An 18,987-nucleotide genomic window follows, 5' to 3' on the forward strand; every position below is an offset into this window, starting at 1 on the left:
AGACTAAACCACAAGCTGAATGACACTGAATGTCTACTGAAACTAATTTTTTCTCTGTTCCTCCCCTACAGGCCCTGACTTATCCTGTGGGTACAGTCCTACATACTGGATGCCCTGTGGTATCTCACTCAAGCAGCCACTCACGTACTAGGCGAGATAGCGAATGCTGGCCGACTTTTCACAGGATACACCCTGGCCAAGCCCGAACCTGTTGCATTCCAAAGTCCACACACGCACCCTCCAACAGGAGTGCGACTCCTGGGTAAATGTTCACCTCCCTGACCCAGTGATGCCCAGGCCAGTTGTAGTTCCCACAACTGTTGCCTCAGTGGTGACCAGCTGACTCAGCTCAAACCTGGGGCTAACAGGTCTGTGCCCGTTACCATACCGGGTGGTGCAGTTACCAACCTGAGCCATTGGAGTGCTCTAATGTTGTTTAATTGGGTTGTTCATAACCGGGTTAGTGATGGTTTCCCGTGATTTGTCGGGTATTAATATAAACTGTTATGTATGACATTGTTAACCTGCTGAAGTTGTCAACAGATTATATATAACTATTAAAAGATTTATTACATGAGGAGACGTAACCTTGGTGAGAATCTGCTGTGCTGACAATGTGCTGTAATCTGCTCAGGCTGACGGCCTGCAATGATTTATCAGAACTTGTCACAGGATTTCAGAGCTTGAACACGTGAACGGGAAACATGACCGTCCCTCTGACAGCTTAGGGATGGGCACATCAAATCGCCAGACTATAAATGGCTCCAGTTCCCCACTTGTGGGTGCCAGCGTTGCGCTCACACGGTCTCTGAGAGGAAGGCTTCCTATTTGGAGTGACAGCAGGCCGTGAGAAGCTACTTGTCGAAAGGGAGTGTCCAGGTGGTGCTGCAGGCTGTTGACTAGCTGGCTTCTGTGTCTCTGTCCTGAGGCTCCTTCAGGTACTCACTCAAAATGTTCCCAGTGTTTAAGTTCAGTAAAATTGTTTAATTTGTAATTGTTACTGTGACCGAGACAGTTTTAGAAAAAGGCTCCCTGTAGGCCGGTCACTCAATTTGGTTTAAAAACGTCACCTGATTTTGATAAGTCTCACTCTTAAAATAAACCCAGCTCCATGTGTTTAGCCATGTCTCCGATCTGTTTCACTCTTTCTGATGATAAATCTCACTCCTAACATTTCTCCGATGTCAACAGTTTTGCCTTCTAACTGTAATGCAGCATTGTTACTCAGCCAGTAATAGTGTCTAGTTTGACACTGTTACTCAGTCAATATGTGAAAGGACAGTGTCTGACCCATCGTACCACCCAGTTTGAGTGTACCGAGGGCACCGAGTTTGAGTTATAATTTAAAATGGGTAACCTAGCACCCTGTGATCAACATCACTGGGCACTGAAGCAATGATTTTAGTGGGTTAATCAGTGTCTAGTGCTGGTTTCCAGCCAGTCCATTATTGAGCTATTGTGTTATTCAGTGAACCATCCTGTTTCAGGTGCAGTCAATCAAGTAATGGCTTTTTTCCCTTCTTATCAACCCACCCAGCACCCACATCGACCGACCACCCCCACTGCAGAAAGGATGAGTGCTAATAACAGGGATTCCAAAAGGCACGTTATCTACAAAAAGGTGTCTCGTGACAAGTCGGTAAGTACTTTCCCTTTTCCTCTTCGGTCTTCACCTTCCCCACTTCCCTTCCAAGAAGCACAGAATAATAAAAGTCCTTGCTCTGCCCACAATCGACCCTATCATGAACCCTACCCCACCCATTTCATGTACAATCGACCCTATCATGAACCCTACCCCACCCATTTCATGAACAATCGACCCTATCGTGAACCCTACCCCACCCATTTCATGAACAATCGACCCTATCGTGGATCCTATGTTGGGATCATTTTAATTTTTTTAATAACAGAATTGAAAAGCTAAGACAGTAATATGTCTGACAATGAACTACAATTATTATTATTTCAAAACATTCACCTTAAGGCCACATACAGAGCCACGCAGTCCTATATCTGTGGTGAATGGTGAATGATGCCAGTCCAGGCCATTCATAGTACCTCTTCTTGAAGGCAGCCAAAGTTCCCAATAAAGTGAGGTTTTGTATCCCTCATTAACAGTAATACGGTTGTCCACGGGATGCTGATGAATCGCACTTCCTGACAATTGTTTCCCATTTATTTTCTTCTGTTTTTCCAATCAGCGCGTTTCCAAGTTTGAAGAAATCTGCTGCAAACTTGCACCATAGTAATGGTGTGTCCACAGGGCCCGGAGTGCAGGATACCACAGGGCCCAGAGTGCAGGATACCACAGGGCCCAGAGTGCAGGATACCACAGGGCCCGGAGTGCAGGATACCACAGGGCCCAGAGTGCAGGATACCACAGGGCCCAGAGTGCAGGATACCACAGGGCCCGGAGTGCAGGATACCACAGGGCCCAGAGTGCAGGATACCACAGGGCCCAGAGTGCAGGATACCACAGGGCCCAGAGTGCAGGATACCACAGGGCCCAGAGTGCAGAATACCACAGGGCCCGGAGTGCAGGATACCACAGGGCCCAAAGTGCAGGATACCACAGGGCCCAGAGTGCAGGATACCACATGGCCCGGAGTGCAGGATACCACAGGGCCCAGAGTGCAGGATACCACAGGGCCCAGAGTGCAGGATACCACAGGGCCCGGAGTGCAGGATACCACAGGGCCCAGAGTGCAGGATACCACAGGGCCCAGAGTGCAGGATACCACAGGGCCCAGAGTGCAGGATACCACAGGGCCCGGGGTGCAGGATACCACAGGGCCCAGAGTGCAGAATACCACAGGGCCCGGAGTGCAGGATACCACAGGGCCCAAAGTGCAGGATACCACAGGGCCCAGAGTGCAGGATGCCACAGGGCCCAGAGTGCAGGATACCACAGGGCCCGGAGTGCAGGATACCACAGGGCCCAGAGTGCAGGATACCACAGGGCCCAGAGTGCAGGATACCACAGGGCGCAGAGTGCAGGATACCACAGGGCCCGGGGTGCAGGATACCACAGGGCCCAGAGTGCAGAATACCACAGGGCCCAGAGTGCAGGATACCACAGGGCCCAGAGTGCAGGATACCACAGGGCGCAGAGTGCAGAATACCACAGGGCCCAGAGTGCAGGATACCACAGGGCCCGGAGTGCAGAATACCACAGGGCCCAGAGTGCAGGATACCACAGGGCCCAGAGTGCAGAATACCACAGGGCCCAGAGTGCAGGATACCACAGGGCCCAGAGTGCAGAATACCACAGGGCCCGGGGTGCAGGATACCACAGGGCCCGGAGTGCAGAATACCACAGGGCCGAGAGTGCAGGATACCACAGGGCCCAGAGTGCAGAATACCACAGGGCCCGGGGTGCAGGATACCACAGGGCCCAGAGTGCAGGATACCACAGGGCCCGGGGTGCAGGATACCACAGGGCCCAGAGTGCAGGATACCACAGGGCCCAGAGTGCAGGATACCACAGGGCCCGGAGTGCAGAATACCACAGGGCCCAGAGTGCAGGATACCACAGGGCCCGGGGTGCAGGATACCACAGGGCCCAGAGTGCAGGATACCACAGGGCCCGGGGTGCAGGATACCACAGGGCCCAGAGTGCAGGATACCACAGGGCCCAGAGTGCAGGATACCACAGGGCCCGGAGTGCAGGATACCACAGGGCCCAGAGTGCAGGATACCACAGGGCCCGGAGTGCAGGATACCACAGGGCCCAGAGTGCAGGATACCACAGGGCCCAGAGTGCAGGATACCACAGGGCCCAGAGTGCAGGATACCACATGGCCCGGAGTGCAGAATACCAGAGGGCCCGGAGTGCAGGATACCACAGGGCCCAGAGTGCAGAATACCACAGGGCCCAGAGTGCAGGATACCACAGGGCCCAGAGTGCAGGATACCACAGGGCCCAGAGTGCAGGATACCACAGGGCCCAGAGTGCAGAATACCACAGGGCCCAGAGTGCAGAATACCACAGGGCCCAGAGTGCAGGATACCACAGGGCCCAGAGTGCAGGATACCACAGGGCCCAGAGTGCAGGATACCACAGGGCCCGGGGTGCAGGATACCACAAGGCCTGGAGTGCAGGATATCACAGGGCCCGGAGTGCAGGATACCACAGGGCCCAGAGTGCAGGATACCACAGGGCCCAGTGTGCAGGATACCACAGGGCCCAGAGTGCAGAATACCACAGGGCCCGGGGTGCAGGATACCACAGGGCCCAGAGTGCAGAATACCACAGGGCCCGGGGTGCAGGATACCACAGGGCCCAGAGTGCAGGATACCACATGGCCCAGAGTGCAGGATACCACAGGGCCCGGGGTGCAGGATACCACAGGGCCCAGAGTGCAGGATACCACAGGGCCCAGAGTGCAGGATACCACAGGGCCCAGAGTGCAGGATACCACAGGGCCCAGTGTGCAGGATACCACAGGGCCCAGAGTGCAGGATACCACAGGGCCCAGAGTGCAGAATACCACAGGGCCCAGAGTGCAGAATACCACAGGGCCCGGGGTGCAGGATACCACAGGGCCCAGAGTGCAGGATACCACAGGGCCCGGAGTGCAGGATACCACAGGGCCCGGAGTGCAGAATACCACAGGGCCCGGAGTGCAGAATACCACAGGGCCCGGAGTGCAGAATACCACAGGGCCCGGAGTGCAGAATACCACAGGGCCCAGAGTGCTGGATACCACAGGGCCCGGAGTGCAGGATACCACAGGGCCCAGAGTGCAGGATACCACAGGGCCCAGAGTGCTGGATACCACAGGGCCCAGAGTGCTGGATACCACAGGGCCCGGAGTGCAGGATACCACAGGGCCCGGAGTGCAGGATACCACAGGGCCCAGAGTGCAGGATACCACAGGGCCCAGAGTGCAGAATACCACAGGGCCCAGAGTGCAGGATACCACATGGCCCGGAGTGCAGAATACCACAGGGCGCAGAGTGCAGAATACCACAGGGCCCGGGGTGCAGGATACCACAGGGCCCAGTGTGCAGGATACCACAGGGCCCGGAGTGCAGGATACCACAGGGCCCGGAGTGCAGGATACCACAGGGCCCGGAGTGCAGAATACCACAGGGCCCGGAGTGCAGAATACCACAGGGCCCAGAGTGCAGGATACCACAGGGCCCAGAGTGCAGGATACCACAGGGCCCAGAGTGCAGGATACCACAGGGCCCAGAGTGCAGAATACCACAGGGCCCAGAGGACAGGAGGCCATAGGAATGTAGGAATTGCTTGATTAAAAAGACCAGAGTCCATCTAGTTCACCTTCTACTATCCTGGTAGTCACATGATACAACGATAATGGAGTTGTTGACTAATCGTAGCAATCAATCTCTATTAATTAGTCCACAACAGACCCAGACATGATGCGAGGAAAACCCCAGTGGTGGAGAGCTCTGGGAACGATAAGTCCAAAGCATGCTACACTTACCAGATGTCATGTCTCAAATTACACATATACTGTATCCCAAAATGTTATTTTCTGCAGATTGGTTTTGAATTTACCCTCCTTCAAGCACAGGCCTTGTCCTCTGGTTCTACTGTTCTGGACAGGGTGAAACAAGGCCTAGAGTGCAGGGCAGCAAGGTTAAAAAGATGAAGAGGGAAACAAGGTAGATCAGGAAGTACTAATCAGATGACTCTAATGTTGGGTTTTGAAAGCCTGTGGAGTGTACGAGGAAGGGAAAGTGAAGGATGGAAGGAGCTCCACAGTTTCCAGGCCCTGGGAAACTATGAGTTGGAGTGGGAGATGGTGCAGTGAGTCTTGATTTAACATGTTGACGATGCAGGGAAGGGAGGAGGGGCAAAGAGTGACTGGGATGGAGTATTCATTTAGATCATGGCTGACCTTTACCTCAACTCCATTTACCCGCCTTTGCTCCATATCCCTTGATACCCTTACCCAATAAAAATCTATCGATCTCAGTCTTGAAAGCTCCAATTGTCCCAGCATCCACAGCCTTTTGGGGGAGAGAGTTCCAGATTTCCACTACCCTTTGTGTGAAACAATTCCTGATTTCACTCCTGAATGGCCCAGCTCTACTTTTAAAATGATGCCTCCTTGTTCTGGATCCCCCCTCCAGAGGAAATAGTTTCTCTATATCGACCTTATTGAATTGCTTTATCTTTTTAAAGATCTTGATTAGATCATCCCTCAAACTTCTCAACTCAAGGGAATACAATTCAAGTTTATGCAACACGTCCTCATAATTTAACCCTTTAAGCCCTGATATCATTCTGGTGAAACTGTGCTGAATCCCCTCCAAGGCCAATATATCCTTCCTGAGGATCAATGCCCAAAACTGAATGCAGTACTTCAGATGGGGTCTGACCAAGGCTCTGTGCAACTGAAGCATAACTTCCTACCCTTTGTATTCCAGCTCCCTTCCAATAAAGGCCAACATTCCATTAACCTTTTTCATTACTCTTCGTACCTGTGCACTAGCTTTAAGTGATCTGTGCACATGGACATCTAGAATCATAGAACCATAGGATGGTTACAGCACAGAAGGAGGCCATTCGGCCCGTTGACCCCATGCTGGCTCTCTGCAAGGACAATCCAGTTACTCCACTCCCCCGCCCTATCCCCATAGCCCTGCAAACTTTTTACTTTCAAGTACTTAGCCAATTCCCTTTTGAAGGCCACGATTGAATCTGCCTCCACCACCCCCTCGGGCAATGCATTCCAGATCATAACCACTCACTCTGTAAAACAGTTTTTGCTAATGTCGCCTTTGGTTCTTCTACCAATCATCTTAAATCTCTGTCCTCCGGTTCTCAACCCTTCCGCCAATGGGAAGAGTTTCTCTCTATCTGCTCTGTGTAGACTCCTCATGATTTTGTTTTTTTTTAATTCATTCATGGGATGTGGGCGTCGCTGGCAAGGCCAGCGTTTATTGCCCATCCCTAATTGCCCTTGAGAAGGTGATGGTGAGCCGCCTTCTTGAACCGCTGCAGTCCGTGTGGTGAAGGTTCTCCCACAGTGCTGTTAGGAAGGGAGTTCCAGGATTTTGACCCAGCGACAATGAAGGAACGGCGATATATTTCCAAGTCGGGATGTTGTGTGACTTGGAGGGGAACGTGCAGGTGGTGTTGTTCCCATGCACCTGCTGCCCTTGTCCTTCTAGGTGGTAGAGGTCGCGGATTTGGGAGGAACTGTCGAAGAAGCCTTGGCGAGTTGCTGCAGTGCATCCTGTGGATGGTGCACACTGCAGCCACAGTGCGCCGGTGGTGAAGGGAGTGAATGTTTAGGGTGGTGGATGGGGTGCCAATCAAGCGGGCTGCTTTGTCCTGGATGTTGTCGAGCTTCTTGAGTGTTGTTGGAGCTGCACTCATCCAGGCAAGTGGAGAGTATTCCATCGCACTCCTGACTTGTGCCTTGTAGATGGTGGAAAGGCTTTGGGGAGTCAGGAGGTGAGTCACTCGCCGCAGAATACCCAGCCTCTGACCTGCTCTTGCAGCCACAGTATTTATATGGCTGGTCCAGTTAAGTTTCTGGTCAATGGTGACCCCCAAGATGTTGATGGTGGGGGATTTGGCGATGGTAGTGCCGTTGAATGTAAAGGGGAGGCGGTTAGGCTCTCTCTTGTTGGAGATGGTCATTGCCTGGCACTTGTCTTGCCACTTATCAGCCCAAGCCTGGATGTTGTCCAGGACTTGCTGCATGCGGGCTCGGACTGCTTCATTATCTGAGGGGTTGCGAATGGAACTGAACACTGTGCAATCATCAGCGAACATCCCCATTTCTGACCTTTTAATGGAGGGAAGGTCATTGATGAAGCAGCTGAAGATGGTTGGGCCTAGGACACTGCCTTGAGGAACTCCTGCAGCAATGTCCTGGGGCTGAGATGATTGGCCTCCAACAACCACTACTATCTGTACCCCTCTATCAAATCTCCTTGCAATCTTCTCTGCTCTCAGGAGAACAACCCCTGTTTCTTCAGTCTGTCCACGTAACTGAAGTCCCTCATCCCTGGAATCATTCTAGTAAATCTCTTCTGCACCCCCTCTAAGGCCTTCACATCCTTCCTAAAGTGCGGTGCCCAGAATTGGACAAAACACTCCAGTTGTGGCCGAACCTGTGTTTTATAAAGGTTCAACATAACCTCCTTGCTTTTGTACTCTCTGCCTCTATTTATAAAGCCCAGGATCCCGGATGCTTTTTTAACGGTTTTCTCAACCTGCCCTGCCACCTTCAACAACCTGTGCACATATACCCCCCAAGTACTCTCTGTTCCTGCACCCCCTTTAGAACTGTACCCTTTAGTTTATATTGCTTCTCCTCGTTCTTCCTATCAAAATGTATCACTTTGCACTTCTCTGCGTTAAATTTCACCTGCCACGTGTCCGCCCGTTCCACCAGCCTCTCTATGTCCTCTTGAACATACGAACATGCGAATTAAGAGCAGGAGTAGGCCTTTCGGCCCCTCGAGCCTGCTCTGCCATTTGATAAGACCAAGGCTGATCTGATTGTGACCTCAACCCTACTTTCCTGTCTACCTACTATAACCTTTCACTCCCTTGTTAATCAGGAATCTATCTAACTCAGCCTTAAAAATATTCAATGACCCTGCCTCCACCGCTCTCTGGAGAAGGGAGTTCCACAGACTCACGACCCTCTGAGAGAAAAAATTTCTCCTCATCTCCGTCTTAAATGGGAGACCCCTTATTTTTAAATTGTGGCCCCTAGTTCTAGTCTCTCCCACAAGGGGAAACATCCTTTCAGCATCTACCCCTTCTAGTCTCCTCAGGATCTTTTATGTTTCAATAAGATCACCTCTCATTATTCTAAACTCCATTGTATACATGCCCAACTTGTCCAACCTTTCCTCATAAGATAACCCCCTCATCCCAGGAATCAGCCGAGTGAACCTTCTCTGAACCGCCTCCAAAGCAATTATGTCCTTTCATAAATAAGGAGACCAAAACTGCACACAGTATTCTCGATGTGGTCTCACCAATGCCCTGTACAACTGTAGCAAAACATCTCTACTTTTTATATTCCATTCCCCTTGCAATAAATGACAACATTCCATTTGCCTTCCTAATCACTTCCTAATCACTTTTTGTGATTCATGTACTAGGACACCCAGATCTCTCTGTACCTCAGAGTTCTGTAATCTCTCTCCATTTAAATAATATACTGCTTTTCTATTCCTCTTGCCAAAGTGGACAAGTTCACATTTTCCCACATTATACTCCATCTGCTAAATTTTTGCCCACCCACTTGACCTATCGATATCCCTTTACAGCCTCCTTATGTCCTCTTCACAACTTACTTTCCTACCTGCCTTTGTGCCATCAGCAAATTTAGCAACCATACATTCAGTCCCATCATCCAAGTCATTGATATAGATTGTAAATAGTTGAGGCCCAAGCACTGATCCCTGTAGCACTCCACTCATTACATCTTGCCAACCTGAAAATGACCCATTTATGTCTACTCTCTGTTTCCTGTTAACTAACCAATCCTTTATCCATGCTAATATGTTACCCACTACACTACTCTTATTTTGTGTAGTAGCCTTTGATGTGGCATCTTGTCAAAAGCCTTCTGGAAATCTAAGTACACCACATCCACAGGATCCCCTTTATCCCCTTATTCCCCAAAGAACTCTAATAAATTAGTCAAACACGATTTCCCTTTCACAAAACCATGTTGACGCTGTCTGATTGCATTGAGATTTTCTTAAGTGCCCTGCTATAACCTCCTTAATGATAGATTCTAGCATTTTCCCTATGACAGATATTAAGCTAACTGGACTGTAGTTTCCTGCTTTCTGTCTCCCTCCTTTCTTGAATAGAGGAGTTACGTTCACTATTTTCCAATCTGATGGGACCCTTCCAGAATCCAGGGAATTTTGGGAAATTAATACCAATGCATCTACTATCTCTGCAGCCACTTCTTTTAAGACCCTAGGATGAAGTCTGTCAGGACCTGGGGACTTGTCAGCTTTTAGTTCCAATAATTTTTTCAAAACCCTTTCCCTGGTGATTGTAAATGTTTTAAGTTCCTCCCTCCCTTTCACCTCTTGATTCACAATTATTTCTGGCATGTTATTTGTATTCTCTACAGTGAAGATAGATGCAAAATATCTGTTCAATGCATCCGCCATTTCCTTATTCTCCATTATTAATTCCCCAGACTCACTCTCTAGAGGACCAACGCTAACTTTACTTCCTCTTTTCCTTTTTAAATACCTGTAGAAACTCTTACTATCTGTTTTTATATTTCTAGCTAGCTTTCTCTCGTACTCTAATTTCTCCCTAATTATTCTTTTAGTCATTCTTTGCTGTTTTTTTATATTCTATCCAATCTTCTGCCCTGCCACTAATCTTCGCAGAATTGTATGCTTTTTCTTTCAATTTGATGCTATCTTTAACTTCCTTAGTTAGCCACGGATTATACGTCCTTCCCCTGGAATGTATCTTTGCTGAGTGTTATGAAATATCTCATTAAATGTCTGCCACTGCATCTCTACTGACATATCCCTTAACCTAAGTTCCCAGTTCACTTTAGCCAGCTCTGTCTTCATGCCCTCATAATTGCCCTTATTTAAGTTTAAAACACTAGTCTTAGATCTACTCTTCTCTCCCTCAAACTGAATGCGAAATTCAATCATATTGTGATCACTGCTACCGAGAGGCTCCTTTACAATAAGGTCATTAATTAATCCTGTCTTAATTGCTATTCTAGATATGGTGATCACCATATCTAGAATAGCTGCTATCTAGTTGGCTCTAGAATGTGCTGCTCTAAGAAACTGTCCCAAAAGCACTCTGTGAACTCATATTCCAGACTACCTTTGCCAATCAGATTCTTTCTCACAAGCCCCCATTATTTCTTCCTGTATACCCTGTGCTACTGTGTGGTTACTGTTAGGGGGCCTATAAACTACTCCCACAAGTGACTTCTTGCCTTTACTATTTCTTATCTATTCTACATCTTGGTCTTTAGAATTAAGGTCATTTCTCTCTAATATACTCATGTCTTCCTTAATTAACAGTCTATCACTATCCTCCTCACTGTTCACTACATTTCCAAGTTTTGTGTCATCTGCAAATTTTGAAATTGTTTCCTGTACACCCAAATCCAAGTCATTAATATATATCAAGAAAAGCAGTGGTCCCAGCTCTAACCCCTGGAGAACACCACTGTACACCTTCCTCCAGTCTGTAAAACAACCGTTCACCACTACTCTCTGTTTCCTGTCACTTAGCCAATTTTGTATCCAGGCTGCCACTGCCCCTTTTTGTCCATTGGCTTCAACTTTGCTGACAAGCCTATTATGTATCTAAAACCCTTTGCTCCTCCACAGCTCCTAGTCTATCACCATTTAGAAAATATTCCAATTTGTCTTTCTCGGATCGAAAGTGGATGACTTCACACTTCCCCACATTGAACTCCATCTGCCATTGTTTTGCCCATCCTCCTCCTCCTCCTCCTCCTCTTCTTCCTCTTCCTCTTCCTCCTCCTCCTCTTCCTCCTCCTCCTCCTCCTCTTCCTCTTTACCCGGTTAGGTTAATCTTTACACTGTCCCTGCCTGCTCCTCTATATCTGGTTAGTTTAACCTCTACACTGTCCCTGTCTCCTCCTCTACACCCCAGTAAGTTTAAACTTTACACTCTGTTCTTTTTAAATTCCTTTATCTGCTCTTTTAATGAATACGTCTTTGAATGAATTGACAGGTTAACGGTTGATTTAAATCAATGGATAGTTTGTCTGATAATATCGGCAATCATTTCTACCTATAATTTCTGCTTTCAATCTTTCATAGATTGCTGCCTATTTGAGTAGAAAAGATTTTGTGGATCATGGAACCCACATTGACCCTGTGGGTAAGTATGAATCCCTGATGGTTCATCTACTCTTCACACAGTAAATCTCACAAGGAACCGTTTTTTCTCCCACAATAATTTGGCGATTTATTTTTTTCCTCTGCTTTCAATCCCCATCACAGTGTCAGTAACAATTTCTCCTGCAGGAAGCCAGTCAGTCGTCCTGCTCATAGGCCTCTCTCCACACTGCACAATAGCAACTAGCAGGAGGTACAATAGAGCACCTGAGGGGTCCAATTATATAGGAGTGTCCCTGACTCAGGGGGTTTGACCCTGGGGGTTTCACTCTGTAGGGTAGTGTCCCTGACTCTGGGGGTCTGACTCTGGGGATTTGACCCTGGGCCCTGGGGGTTTCACTCTATAGGGCAGTGGCCCTGACTCTGGGGGTCTGTCTCACAGAAGTGACTCTGATGCTAAAACCTCCCATCATAACTTTGCTGAGTTGTTTTAAATTCCTTTTGTCCAAAGATGAGCTACGGAAAGCAGGCCTGAGGAAAGTTCAAGCAATGTGGATGTGGTGTACTTGGATTTCCAGAAGGCTTTTGACAAGGTGCCACATCAAAGGCTCATGGTGTAGGGGGTAACATATTAGCATGGATAAAGGATTGGTTAGCTAACAGGAAACAGAGAGGAGGCATAAATGGGTCATTTTCAGGTTGGAAAGATGTAACAAGTGGAGTGCCACAGGGATCAGTGCTTGGGCCTCAACTATTTACAATCTTTATCAATGACTTGGATGAAGGGACTGAATGTATGGTTGCTAAATTTGCTGATGACACAAAGGTAGGTAGGAAAGTAAGTTGTGAAGAGGACATAAGGGGGCTGATTTTCGGATGGCGGAGCGGGGGGCGGGGAGGCCTCCTAAAATGGTAGAAATCTGGAGCGGATTCGGAGACTGGCTCCAACCCGCTGACTTCCGGGTTCCTCAGTGACGCGTTCGGGTGCGCGTGAACCTCCCGAATGAGGGACTCCCACCGGCAATTAAAGCCAGCGGGATGATCATTTGCTCCAGGAACAGCCATTGGAGGACTGCCCCTTTAAATAGAGCTCCTCCAGCTGACAGCCTGTGATGCGGGTGCGCAGTCCGCCCGCTGCGCAGGTCTCCGATGGGAAACCCTGAAGCCACGTTAAGTGGCTCAAATTTACCCGCGATCGTGTGGGGAATGACGGATTTTACTGGGCGGGTTACCCACGCGCCCAATCGCCCCGCAGCTGCCAACCCGCCTCCCCGGTAATATTGGGGCCATGGGAGTCTGCAAAGGGATATCGATAGGTTAAATGAGTGGGCAAAAATTTGGCAGATGGAGAATAATGTGGGAAAATGTGAACTCGTCCACTTTGGCAGGAGGAATAGAAAAGCAGTATATCATTTAAATGGAGAGAGATTACAGAACTCTGAGGTACAGATAGATCTGTGTGCCCTAGCACATGAATCACAAAAAGTTAGTATGCAGGTACAGCAAGTGATTAGGAAGGCAAATGGAATTTTATCATTTATTGCAAGGGGAATGGAATATAAAAGTAGAGATGTTTTGCTACAGTTGTACAGGGCATTGGTGAGACCACATCTAGAATACCGTGTGCAGTTTTGGTCTCCTTATTTAAGAAAGGACATAATTGCTTTGGAGGCGGTTCAGAGAAGGTTCACTCGACTGATTCCTGGGATGATGGGGTTATTTTATGAGGAAAGGTTGGATAAGTTGGGCCTGTATACACTGGAGTTTAGAAGAATGAGAGGTGATCTTATTGAAACATATAAGATCCTGATGGGACAAGAAGGGGTAGATGCTGAGAGGATGTTTCCCCTTATGGGAGAGACTAGAATTAGGGGTCACAGATTAAAAATAAGGGGTCTCCCATTTAAGACGGAGATGAGAAGAATTTTTTCTCTCAGAGGGTCGTGAGTCTGTGGAACTCCCTTTCCCAGAGAGCAGTGGAGGCAGGGTCATTGAATATTTTTAAGGCTGAGTTAGATAGATTCCTGATTAACAAGGGAGTCAAAGGTTATAGTAGGTAGATGGGAAAGTAGGGTTGAGGTCACAATCAGATCAGCCATGATCTTATCAAAAGGCAGAGCAGACTCAAGGGGCCGAATGGCCTACTCCTGCTCTTAGTTCGTATGTTTGTCTGTAAGTTATAAGTTGTCTATATGGGATGTGTGGGTGACATGTAAAGTTGGAGGAACCAATATTCTGTTTCTCTGTGTAGATGGCGTGCTTGTGGTGGACACCGGATACATAAAGGATCTAAAAGGTGAGCTCCGTGACGTCCGCAGTATGAAAGTCCGCTGTTCCCTTCTGAAGTGGACCAGTCTGCACTGTGATAATGTCATCGCAGCACCGATTATAGGCGTTCTTACAAAAAACAATTTCCACATAACATTTAGTGAAAAAGGGCTCAACAAACCTTTGAAAGTGGAGTGGACCAGACTTGGGTCAGAGTTCATCCTCGAGAAAAATAACATTAGAGAGTGAGACTGAGAGGGTCAAATATTTTACTCACTCGCCCGTCACTCCACACTCCCCTGGTTTACTCCCTCGCCCGTCACTCCACGCTCCCCCGGTTTACTCCCTCGCCCGTCACTCCACGCTCCCCCGGTTTACTCCCTCACCCGTCACTCCACGCTCCCCTGGTTTACTCCCTCGCCCGTCACTCCACGCTCCCTTGGTTTACTCCCTCGCCCGTCACTCCACGCTCCCCTGGTTTACTCCCTCGCCCGTCACTCCACGCTCCCCCGGTTTACTCCCTCGCCCGTCACTCCACGCTCCCCTGGTTTACTCCCTCGCCCGTCACTCCACGCTCCCCTGGTTTACTCCCTCGCCCATCACTCCACGTGTTGATCTGTTTAAAATAACTTCTTTTCTTATTCATTCTCGGGATGTGGGCGTCTCTGGCGAGGCCGGCATTTATTGCCCATCCCTAGTTGCCCTGAGAAGGTGGTGGTGAGCCGCCCTCTTGAACAGTTGGTAGTGTTTTTTTTGAGCATTTCCTCTTCTTATTTCAGTTCTTCCTCTCTCTCTAATCTTCAGCTCTTCCCCTCTCTCAGTTTATTGCAGACTAAGTTGTATTTTCCGCTATGGACCCGAGGACATCGGTGTGATTGGGCAAGCGTTCAAAAGGGACCTGTACGTGTCCACAATCCAGATGTACCCTCCAATGGACGAGAATCCGAAACCCCTGACCAAGCTGCAGGAACGTGTGATGAAGAAGGTCGGAAACAAATCATTGCCCTTCTGCTTTGAGGTACGCCCTGCAACACGCAGTAATGGTAGAAATGACACTGATTGAGAGCAGCACTAGGTGGGAGGTGTTGGGGGTGGGGGGGTGGAGGGGCACGGGCTCCGTCTTATCATGGCCATTCCCACCAAACTGAGCTTTGAACTTTACCGAATGGTCAGTACTTCAGCCAGATTCTGGTCCACTACTCCACTTCGTATTGCGGCCAATCCCTGGATTAAAGAAGCTTCCCAGACACGGGAGCAGGATTCAAGTCTCGGACCCACTTGGGTTTTATGGAGAATCTGGAGTTATTGAGTGTAAAGAAGTGTTCGGCACTAAGGCAACTGAGTATCTTGGAGGCAGCTTCAGCGATGGAGGAGTTTGTGGGCTTTCCACTTGACGTCAGAGGAGCTTGACCAAAAAATGTCAACGGATGAAAAAGAACTAAGGGTGTAACATCAAAGTAAGACAAAGCAGCTGACTTGTGAGAGACGCAAAGGAACTGCGTGTGTTAAGAACCAAGAGAAACGGGAACTAAGTGTGCTTGCTGCAATGAGTGTTACTGATGGTCTGTCTGCCACAATTAATATTTCTGTCTTTTCCTTTAACAGTTCCCAAACCACCTGCCCTGCTCTGTATGTCTGCAGCCTGGTACCAAAGACCCAGACAAGGTAAGATCTCCAAGTGAGTGTTCTGATCCAGAGGAAAATGATGCACAGCATGAATGCACTGCAGTGGATATATATTCTACAGATAGTTTAAAGGAGCTCCCTGTTGATGTCATCAAAATTATTTCTAATAACCCAACAGAAAAATCACAAATAGAAGTTAAAACTAGTCCAGATTCCAGTTCTAGTTCTGGCCTGAATTCTAGTTCCCATTTTAGTCTCAATTCTGGTCCAAATTCTTTTGTGGACTTCATGTTGAGACTGTGGTAATGAAGTATGATTCTAATTGAAGAGTTCACCTGGCTCACATATAGAATAATGGATTATCTAGGAATGGGCTCCAATTGAAATGTTTGGATGGTTATATATTGAATAATAAATACCCAGGTGTGAGATACAGGCTGGAATCTAATCGAAGAGTTCAGGTAATTTATATATACAATAATGGACACCCAAGAGTTAGACACCCAAGACTGGAATTCACAGGCTGGAATCTAATTGATGTTGAATATTCTCCCAACACAGGCTCATCCATGAAGAATAGCTACTTTGATGATATACTGTAGGTTCAACAGTACCCCAACATGAGTCAGCACTAAGGAACTGTGCTCCAGAATGAGTCAATGCTCAGGAAACTGTATTCCAGCATGAGACAGCATTAAGGAATTGTACCCCAGCAGGAGTGAGCAACCATGGAACTGTACCCCAGCATGAGTTAGCGCCCAGTGAACTGTATTCCAGCATGAGTCAGCATTAAGGAATTGTACCCCAGCAGGAGTCAGCAGCTATGAAACTGTACCCCAGTATAGGAAGGGAGGAAAAGGAGTAGGCCATTCAGTCCCTCTAGCCTGTTCTGCCATTCAATTAGATCATGCTGATCTGTATCTTAACTCCATCTATCCACCTTGGTTCCGTAACCCTTAATAACCTTGTATTGAGCGAATGGTATGTTGGCCTTTATTACAAGAGGATTTGAGTACAGGAGTAAAGATGTCTTACTACAATTATATAGGGCCTTGGTGAGACCGCACCTGGAGTATTATGTCCAATTTTGGTCTCCTTACCTAAGAAAGGATATACTTGCCATAGAGGGAGTGCAACGAAGGTTCACCAGACTGATTTCTGGGATGGTGGGATAAGGAGAGATTGAGTGGCCTAGGCCTATATTCTCTAGAGTTTAGAAGAATGAGAGGTGATCTCATTGAAACATATAGAATTCTTACAGGGCTCGATAGAGTAGATGCAGGGAGATGTTTCCCCTGGCTGGGGGGTCAAGAACCAGGGGTCACAGTCTCAGAATAAAGGCTAGGCCATTTAGGACTGAGATGAGGAGAAATTTCTTCACTCAGAGGGTGGTGAATCTTTGGAATTCTCTACCACAGAAGGCTGTGGAGGCTCAGTCATTGAGTATATTCAAAACAGAGATCTATAGATTTCTAGATATTAAAGGCATCAAGTGATATGGGGATAGTGCAGGAAAATGGTGTTGGGATAGAAGATCAGCCATGATCTTGTTGAATGGCGGAGCAGGGGGCCTGATGGCCTACTCCTGCTCCTATTTCTTATGTTCTTATGACTCAGCGCCCGAAGACCTGTACCCCAGCATGAGTTAGTACTCAGGGAACTATACCCCAGCATGAGTCAGCACACATAAACCTGTACCCCAGCATGAGTCAGTGCCTCTGGACCTGTACTCCAGAATGAGTCAGCCCCCTTGGACCTGCACCCCAACATGAGTTAACCGTCCAGGGACCTGTATCTCAGAATTAGTCAGTGTCTTCAGGTTGGCAAGGTATAGAAGGGGAAGAAAATTAGAAAAAAAACAAGGTTTTATGTGAAATAAAAACAGAAAATGTTGGGAATATTCAACAGGTCAGGCAGCATTGGTGGAGAGAGAAACAGAGTTAACCTTTCAGGCCGATGACCTTTCATCAGAACTGACCTGAAGATTATATATGAACCTGGGCCTGACATTGGGAATTTGGGATGGTTTTGTGTGGGCTCCCTTAACTCGATCTAGATAAGGATGTTCCTACCCTCCTCACTAGATGACTGTGATTCCTGATGTTTCTGCTTTCTCTGCAGCTCTGTTCCGTAGATTTTGAGGTACATGTTTTCTGCGTGAGCAGTCTGGAGGATAGGATCCGTAAAAGGTAAATGAGAAGGAAAATGCTGCAATCCGGAGGCAATTGGCCCTGATATATCCCTCATATTCTATGAAAATCATCCAGTCTCTAACACCATCCTGATATCAGGAGCACATTCACTGCACCAAACTGCTTAAATACTACCAGCCGAAACAGGATCAATGCTGGGCAGAGACATAGAAGTGTGCGCTGTCATTCAGTGGGCCTTTAGTGAATCCTCGGTTAAAAACTACCAGCTGCTACCAGCACACTGTAAAGCACTCTCCCTGAGGCTTCATCTAGCCACTGACTACAAGCAGACTGGGTGGTATAGTGAGCTAGACACTGACCTTTCACCGCAGAGACTAGGTCAAATCCAGCCCACGCAGGTGGGATGAAAATGTCCTTTCTTTGGCAGTGTTAGTCCCGTTCCTGGGAGGCAACGGTCCACGGCATTAAACTGCCCCTAATTCAGCACCAATGGGCATTAAATTGGTGATTTCAAGAAGCTACAGATGGTGATGTAGGGAATGGAAAAATGTCACATTGGCCTCTTCAGCATGTGGCTGAGGCATATTGTTAACGCAGTGTAGAGGGATCTTTACTCTGTATCTAAAGTGTGCAGTTTAATTTAGTTTAATTTATTACTGGGATGTGGACAGCACTGGTATGGCAGTATTTATTGCCCATCCCTAGTTGCCCTAAGGGCATTAAGAGTTAACCACATAATGTGGGACTGGTAGACCAGGAAAGGACAGCTGGTTCCCTTTCCTAAAGGACATTAGGGAAGCAGTTGGGTTTTGATGACAATCCATCCGCTTTCATGGTCATTTTTTCATTTTGGTGTTGGTCAGGTTTTGTGTTAACTTGTTGTTGTTGCTGACTGATTTTTCCCTCTTTTCTCTTTTCCTAGGAGCTCCGTGCGTCTAGCTATCCGCAAAATACAATATGCTCCGGATCGAGCTGGGCCACATCCAGCTGCTGAGATCAGCAAGCACTTCCTGATGTCAGACCATCCCCTGCACCTGATGGCATCTCTGAATAAAGAGGTGAGGGGACACTACAAGATTGGAGAAATCCCACACACCCCATTGTTGTTAATGTGGATGGGGCT

General features: G+C 48.0%; 1 protein-coding gene across 1 annotated transcript in view; it reads left to right on the forward strand.

The window, feature by feature from the left end:
• The first annotated feature begins 712 nt into the window (after window positions 1-712).
• Window positions 713-18,987, forward strand: part of LOC137331623 (S-arrestin-like) — a 58,274-nt gene continuing 39,999 nt past the window's right edge. Inside the window, exons 1-8 of the mRNA XM_067995541.1 lie at window positions 713-938; window positions 1,538-1,639; window positions 11,800-11,860; window positions 14,069-14,113; window positions 14,907-15,103; window positions 15,691-15,750; window positions 17,833-17,900; window positions 18,787-18,922. Of these exons, the coding sequence (XP_067851642.1) occupies window positions 1,574-1,639; window positions 11,800-11,860; window positions 14,069-14,113; window positions 14,907-15,103; window positions 15,691-15,750; window positions 17,833-17,900; window positions 18,787-18,922 (633 nt within the window). The 5' untranslated portion in view covers window positions 713-938; window positions 1,538-1,573. The remainder of the gene's footprint in view (window positions 939-1,537; window positions 1,640-11,799; window positions 11,861-14,068; window positions 14,114-14,906; window positions 15,104-15,690; window positions 15,751-17,832; window positions 17,901-18,786; window positions 18,923-18,987) is intronic.

This window comes from Heptranchias perlo, chromosome 13, assembly GCF_035084215.1.
Source record: "Heptranchias perlo isolate sHepPer1 chromosome 13, sHepPer1.hap1, whole genome shotgun sequence".
In the NCBI taxonomy this organism is placed as follows: domain Eukaryota; kingdom Metazoa; phylum Chordata; class Chondrichthyes; order Hexanchiformes; family Hexanchidae; genus Heptranchias; species Heptranchias perlo.